This window comes from Chrysochloris asiatica, unplaced genomic scaffold (genome assembly GCF_000296735.1).
Source record: "Chrysochloris asiatica unplaced genomic scaffold, ChrAsi1.0 scaffold00061, whole genome shotgun sequence".
NCBI classification, from domain to species: Eukaryota; Metazoa; Chordata; class Mammalia; order Afrosoricida; family Chrysochloridae; genus Chrysochloris; species Chrysochloris asiatica.
This window is the reverse complement of record NW_006408579.1, coordinates 13,144,253-13,152,514: the sequence shown is the minus strand read 5'-3', so window position 1 is coordinate 13,152,514 and position 8,262 is coordinate 13,144,253. Positions and strand designations below refer to the sequence as shown.

General features: G+C 38.3%; 1 protein-coding gene across 1 annotated transcript in view; it reads right to left on the bottom strand.

Annotated features, from left to right (window-relative positions):
• WDR52 (WD repeat domain 52) overlaps window positions 1–8,262 on the bottom strand; it is a 158,110-nt gene that overhangs the window by 110,815 nt on the left and 39,033 nt on the right. The window contains exons 13-14 of the mRNA XM_006864205.1: window positions 6,308–6,517; window positions 5,533–5,643 (exon numbers count right to left, since the gene is read on the bottom strand). Of these exons, the coding sequence (XP_006864267.1) occupies window positions 5,533–5,643; window positions 6,308–6,517 (321 nt within the window). The remainder of the gene's footprint in view (window positions 1–5,532; window positions 5,644–6,307; window positions 6,518–8,262) is intronic.

Here is an 8,262-nt window from a genome sequence, read left to right as displayed (position 1 = left end):
AAATTTTCATTTGTGAATTCTTAGCTATATTTTGGACTTCTGGTGTGGTGCTGTAGAATAAATGCTAGACTGCAAGGCCAGTTTGAACCACAAAGTCAGCAGTTGAAACTCACTACCTGCTCCTTGGAAACTCTATACGAGGTTACTCAGAACTGACTTGAGAGTGTTTGTATGTATGTATGTATGTATGTATGTATATACACACACACACATATACACACATACACACACACACACACATATATATACACACACACACACACATATATATACACACACACACACAGAGAGAGAGAGAGAGAGAAAGAAAGAAAATTTTATATGTGGTCTATAAACGAACAAATAGATTTGTACTTATATTTTAAGCTCAATGTATCTAAAGATTGTTAATATTCTAATTTAATGTAGATTTACTTTGAATAAAATGAGTTTGATTAATCTTAAAATTATATCAATAAAATTTTGTGGCAAAAAAAAAAAAAGAATTAAGAGTGGCAAGGCAAAGATACTGTATACAGTTGACATATTCTGTCTGCGCCTCCTTTGATGGTTCATTGCCTGTCTACCTGAGTTTATTATATAGAGATCTTTCCAGTGCTTTTGTCCTCTGCCCTCTTCCTCTCTCTCTGCATAAACTCTCCCTAGAGAACTTTATAAACAACTCAGGCTTCATTGTCACTTGCACGCAATGATTTCAAGTTAATTTCCCCATCCCAGACCTTCCTCTTGAACTCCACAACCATATTCAGGATAATATGCTGGACTGCAAGGTCAGTTTGGACTAGAAGATTTGCAATTCAAACCCACCAGCTGCTCCTTGGAAACCCTGTACAAGCTTGCTACAGGTCAGAACTGACTCAATGGCATTAACAACCATGTATGAGCAATAGCATCTATATACTCCATAGCGTAAGATTCAAAATGATCATTCATTCAATTATAATAAGTAAAGTTGGTACAGTCTCTGCCATATGGAGCTTGTTATTGTTGTTGTTGTTAAGTGCCGTCGAGTTGGTTTCAACCCATAGCAACCCTGTACAGGAGCGACAGATGAACTTGAACCTCTGACCTTGTGGTTCAAACCAACTTTGCAGTCCAGCTCATTAACCCACAGCACCACACCAGCACTCCATATGGAATTTGTTGTTCATTGCCATCGAGTCAATCTGGTCCCAACCCATGGCGACCCTGTATAGGGTTTCTGAGGAGAGACTGGTGGGCTTGAACCACTGACCTTGCAGTTCAAACAACTTTGCTGTCTGACGCATTAGCCCACAGCACCACACCAGGACTCCATATGGAGCTTACCACCCCTCATTTAACAAATCCTAGGAACAAATGTAAATTATAACTGAGACAAGTGTTATAGAGGTGCCCTGAGAACAAGGAGCTTGTGCAAAGACTTCCTGAGAAGATGGTACCTAAGCTTTAAGCTGAAGGGTGTTGCTGTTAAGTGCCGTCAAGTGAGTTCTGACTCCTAGCGACCCTGTATAGGGATTCTGAGGAGCGGCTGGTGAGCCTGAACCGCCGACCTTGCAGTGCAGTGCATTAACCCACAGAGCCACACCAGGTGTGAAGGATGAGTAGAGGGAAAGTTTGAGGAAGCACTTTATATAATGGAGCACCATGTGAAAAGATCATTTGTCCGTAGGAAGCGGCATATTGGAGGAAACGGAAGAAAATATGTGGGTTGGTGTACAAAAAGTTCAGTGTATGTGTGGGTGTGTGGGAATAGTGGAGGACAGAGATACAAATGGTCAGAACAGAAGTGGGTAGTGGTACAGTACCCCAAGGCAAGGTGAAAGATTTTGATCTTTAGCCTATGTCCAATAGAAAGCCCTGAGGGGCTAACTGCAGAGAGATCAGTTTCACATTTGGAAAGAAATGTTTTTGCCACCCAAAAGACAATACTTTGTCAAGAGTAAGAATAGGTGAGAGGGAAACAAACTACAGTAGTCTGAGATGTTTATGACTTGGACCAGTGCACTGGTAGTAGCAAAGTATATAAAATTGGGCAGATTTGAAGATATTTGGGAGGTAAACATCAATGATATCTTCAATTTGAGGGTGCTATGGAAGATGGAAATACAAAGAGCTCTCAGATGTTTGAATGAAGCAGGTGTATAAATGGTGATGACATTTGCAAAGATTAAGATTATGAGCACATAGGTAGATTAGTGTGGAATAATCCTAAAATTGGTTTGGACCAGTTACATTTGAGTTATCTTTGAGTCATGTAAATAACAATGTACATTAAGGAATCAAATATACACATATGGACCTAGAGAACAAGTCTGGACTACACAGTCCAGTCTATAACAAATCTGGAGTTATAAGAAAGTTGTTGGAGTAGATAGCATCACTTAGGGCAAGAGAACAGAATGAGAAATGAAATTATGATAGGGCCTTAAGAAATTTTAATATTACATGGCTGGGTGAAGGAGACTGAGATAAAATGACAAGATGTGAGCAAGGAGCTCAGAAGAGCATTGTTATTATTGTTTCTAAGTGCCATCAAGTCGGTTCCGACCCATAGCAGCACTGTATAGGGTTTCTAAGGAGTGGCTGGTGAGTTTGAACTACCAACCTTGTGCCATAAAAGTCAAAGGGAGATGGTATTTCAAAGAGGAAGAAAAGGGCAACAGTGTCAAATGAGGTTAAGAAGTTAAAAAAATATAAGAATTAAAAATGTTAAATGGGTATCACTGAAGAAAAGCTGATTTTCTGGAATAATGAAACTAGAAGTTAGAGAAAGATTCTGAGGTGTCAGAAAATGGTACAGATACAAATGCTCTCAGATTTCTTTACTGAGTGTGCTAAGTAATGATAATCTCTGCTGGATTTCTGTTTACATCCAAGAAACAAGGTTATGAAAGAAATGATTCACCCACCCACCCAGAAATTATAAGATAGATTGTTTTTAGCATTCTAAATATAAATGCTTGAAGCAATAATCAACAAAGCTTTGCTTTAAGTAGTGTAACTGTGGAGAAAAGTAAACTTATAAGCAGAACTTAAAAATTTTTTTTCATCTAAAATGTATTTTAAAATAAGTTTGAAATCCAAAAGCTCCTCTATACTTTTCAGAAATACCCAGATGCAGTGAACTATCAGAAGGTAACAAGTCTCAAGCATGCATATTCCATTATAAACCCTGGAAGTTCACTTGTCCTCTACGATAAAAATGTAATGCTATGAGATTCTGATATTTCTACCAATAATGCCACTGTAATTTGTCTCCAAGTGATTACGAGTCGGTCTGCCAATCTCAAGGTCAGCAGTTCGAAACTACCAGTGGCTCTGTGGGAGAAAGATGAGGCGTTCTGCTCCCATAAAGATTTACAGCCTTGGAAACCCTGTACAGGGTGTCACTATGAGTCAGAACCAACTCCACGGTACTTAACAACAACAACAGTGTAGTATATTTGCAGAAAAATTATAAACAAAAACTACCTAGCTTATTAGAATATGGGAATAGTTATGTAAATTTTAAATAAAGTTATACATATATGTATGAGACACTAGGGCCTATAGGGAAAGTCAAATCTTCCAAGAAAGGTACCTGAGAAGAGAGAGCAAAAGGCCAAGGAAATTTGGGGGTTTCTTTGTAAGTGGAGAAACTTTAATATATTTTATTGATGAAAATGTATTTACTGATGAAAATAATTTAGTAATCAGGAGAGGTTAACTTTATATGATAAAAAAGAAAAAAATAATAGTAAGTAGTATGAAATCTTGAAAAATGTGGGAGAATGTGAAAGACAAAGAATCAGAGGCAGGATTTGCCTCAAGTTGAAAGGGAGACAGCTCCTCTACTGCAAAGATAGAATTTTATGTTAGGTATTCTGTGGCACTGTAGAATAAACACTGGACTGCTAACTACTAAATCAGAGTTCAAACTCACCAGTTACTCCTCAGGAACCTTATACATGGTCACTATGAGTCGGAACCAACGCAATGAAACTTAACAACAGCAACACTGGGAAGCTGAAGGAGTCCCTGCCTGAGTTCTTTCCTAGTTTTTCTAGAAAGTAAATGATGCTGGAGAATGAGAGTGCAAGTGGACTTGTAAAGCTTTTAAAGGAGGCTTTTTGAAATTATTACTGTGGGTGAAACAGGGATCTGGTAAGAATAATGTGTAGGACTGCTAAGTCATTCAATGGACTATGCTGAGGCCATTGGAATCACTAAATTAGGAAGGAACTAATCTTCCCTGATGTATCTTTCCAGAAGCTCTCGTTTCATCCCTATGTTGTTGTTGATAAGTGCCATCGAGTTGGTTCCAACTCAGCAACCCTGTATAGGGTTTCCAAGGAGCAGCTGGTAAGCTTGAATCACCGACCTTGCAGTTCTAACTGACCTTGCAGTCCAATGCATTAGCCACAGCGCCACACCAGGACTCTACTTCATCACTATGTTGTTGTTTTTAAGTGCTGTTGAGTCTGTTCCAACCTGTAGCAACTCTGTATAGGGTTTCCAAGGAGTGGCTGGTGAGCTTGAACTGCTGACCTTGCGGTTCAAACAACTTTGCAGTCCAGCGTATTAACCTGAAGTACCATACTCCATCACTATGTTGTTGTTGTTAACTGCCATCGAACTGGTTCCAATCCATAGTGATCCTGTATAGGGTTTCCAAGAAGCAGCTGGTGAGCTAGAAACACCAACCCTGCAGTTCAAGCCAACTTTACCATTGAGTGCATTAACCCACAGAGCTACACCAGGACTCTTTCATCACTATGGTGCTGGATTTGAAGATGGTGCCTCGGAGTCGGTTCCAACTCATAACGAGCCTGTACAGGGTTTCTGAGGCTGTAAATCTTTACAGGAGCAGAAAGCCTCCTCTTTCTCCCATGGAATGGCTGGTAGTTTTGAACTGCTGACCTTGAGGTCAGCAGCCCAATTTGTAACCACTATGCGACCAGAGCTCCTTAGGGAAATATAAATCAGTTGGGTATATTCAGGAATGGGTCTTTGCCAGATGGCTATGAAGAAAAGACAGAGGGATCAATAACATTCAAGAGCACTGGAAGAATGTTATTGATCCTTATTGAAATGAAAAATCATTACATTTAAACTGAATATTAATGGAAGGAAAATGAAAATAAGAATAGAGATGATGGGTTAGAGAAAGCAAAGAGATTAAGTAAATAAGAGGTCCCTGTGACGTCAGAGAACTATTGAAAAAGGAGTAACAACCAAATGAACAGGCTGAAAGGCATAGGTTGAGGTTAATTAGGGTATTTAAATAGTTGGTTTTTAAGGTTGAGTTCTTAGTGCTAATGCCATCCAATGAGTAGCTGTGCATGTATGGGTGAGCTGTAAAGATGACTGCTGATAAGGAGGTTTAGAGATTCAGAAGCTGATGCTGTTTCATTGATTATTCACGTGCTGCTGATACTCAGAAATGCAACCTTCAGCACCCACTCCAGGACCCAGCTGTGGTGTTAATAATTCCAACAATTATTCTCTATCAGATCACATCATTATGTCATCTTTGAGATTTAAGCATAAAGACAAATAACAATTACTTACATGAGATGTCGTAGACCACATTAACTGGCAAACAGGTCCAGGAGTAGTAATATAACCTATTGGTTTATAATCCTTTTCCACTTCAAAGAAGAAGACAGTTTGATCTTTACTCTAAAAGAAGAGAGACACACCCAGCAAATGCATATTACTATGAAATCTATTCCACTGAACAAACAGAAGCTCTTAATAGCATATAGTACAGCCACTATATATGCATAATTACAATGGTTACAGATTCCCGATTATTCTGAGAGAATCCTTTTTTCAAATATTTGCTTTACATTCCCCATAAGAACACTTGACAAACCTTTCATTCCAGTCTATGGCTCTGAAAATATGACCTCCAAACAAGTACACAAAATGTTGACCAAACAAATGTCACAATATACATGCTCTTCTATTAATGCTTAATTTACATAGCCATCCTCTTAAATTTATGGCACTTCCATTGAAGAATAATAAAAAAAAAAAAACCTATTTAGTGACCAAAAAGAGTCACTACTATATATAACGCATCTAATATGATTCTTATTAGTCTAAATGTTCCATTCCTTTTAAATAAGAAAACCATTAAATTTCAATTTGTACATGTATTTTAACATCATGCATAAACTGCACTGAAATAATATGAATCCAAACAAATAAAATTGTGACTATAGTTCCTAGAAAATGAGTGTCAGTAACTAAGGCATGATCAAGAAGAGAGATTTATAAAACCAGATTAGCCATTGCATTTTAACATTTTAATAGAACACAATAGGAAATGTACTATTACCGCTGTGGCCAGAATTTCTCCATCACGTTCATAAGCTAGGGCAGTGACATAAGTAGTGTGGGGTTTGAAAACATATTTCAATTGAATCTCCGCATCCAAAATTTTCTTCCGTCCTGCAAAAACTGCTATCTCTTTTGGGTCATAAAGCTCCAGAATTCGAACAACCCCATCTTCAAATCCTACAATAATCTGTGCTCCAGTATAGTTTACCTTGGACAAAAATTAAATGCAAGGGACTTGAAATTAGTTTAGAAATTATTTTACTACTCAACAGATAACTCTGTGTATTATTAAGAGCCATTTGAGTTGGTTCCAACTCATAGTGATCCTGTGTAGGGTTTCTGAGGAGCAGCTGATAAGTTTGAACTGCCAACCTTGTGGTTCAAACTGACCTTATAGTCGAGTGCTTATCCTACAGTCAAAATTTAGCTTTGTCTGCCCATTGGTAATTCTTTATACCACTTTCTGGTAACATGCTCATCTTGAGACATTAAGGCAATGACCATTCAGAGACTCACTTAATAAATGTTGGTAGTGTGCCTGCCTACCATATGCCAGGCAGCAATTACCAACAACCCAATAGTGAGCATAAGCATATTCATTCCCTGCTTTCACAGAGTTCGTCGTCTAGTGGAGAAGACAGATTAATAATCAATCACACAGAAATAACCACTAAAGGAGGGATAAATGCTCTGACAGCTATAATAAAGACTAGAATCATGACTCCCTTAAGAGAAAGATGGCAGAGCTGAGATCAGAAGAATGTTGTCTTTGTTGTTTAGTGCTGCTGTAACAAAAATACCATAAATTGATGGCTTTAACAAATTTATTAACTCACAAACAGGAGACTAAGACAGAATTCAGGGTGTGGGCTCTAAGGGAAGGCTTTCTCTCTGTGTCAGCTCTGGGGTGAAGTCCTTAGCAAATCAGTTTCTATCCCTTAATTCCTTAGTGGTTTTCATGTGATATGGCATCTCTCTCCCCAACGTCTATACATGTTAGCTTGTTTAATCTTTTATATCTCAAAAGAGACTGACTTAAACACACACCATCCACTAATTCTGCCTCAATAACATAACAGAGAAAACCCATCCCAAAGGAATTATAACTACAGGTAAAGGGCTTAGGATGTACAATACATACATACTTTGGGAGAACACAGTGAATCCTTATCAGATACCCAGGAGTTAATTGGTCAAGGTATGTGGGAAAAGAACTCCTGGGAAAGGAAATCATTTGTGCAATGACCCTGTAGATGGCAAGGGCAAAATTTATGAAAAGTTACAGTTTGACTAGAGTAGAATGAGTTAGAGAGTACTGCTCCCACCAGAGGCTGGAGAGAGTAAGAGGCAGATTCAGATGTCGAAACACCTGACAGGTCCAGTTAAGGATGGTCTTTATCCCAAGAATAACGGGAAGCCATTAAGGTTTCTTAGTGGGAGGAAGGGGAGTTGACATGATCAAAGTTGCTATTTCATGAAAGTCATCCTGTAGTGTGGAAAACAGATCTGAGATGACAGATGGAGGATGTCTTGAAAACTTGGTCGCATATTTCCAGAGAATGATCATGGTCATATGATCTAAGGTGATGAAGCAGCAATGAGAGAAAGTGGATTATCTTTGAGAGAATTTTATAAGGTATAATGGACCAATTTGGTGATAGTTAGATGCTAGAGAGGAAGCAGAATGAAGTGTCAGATGACTGATGAACCCATTTACAGGAAAGACTGAATGAAAGCCATGTATATGTGTGGTGTGTTGTTGCTATTGTTGTTTTAGAAGACATAGGTGTCGGGAGTATGCAGAAGATTACGAATTTTGTCTTGGATATGTTCAGTTTGAGGTAAAATCAAAATCTCAAAATCAATCTTCAATGTAGAACATAAAGAAGTCTGGCTTGAGAACTACTTGCAATGTCTAAAGGAACAAAATCTGCCAACTTGGAAAGCATTCAG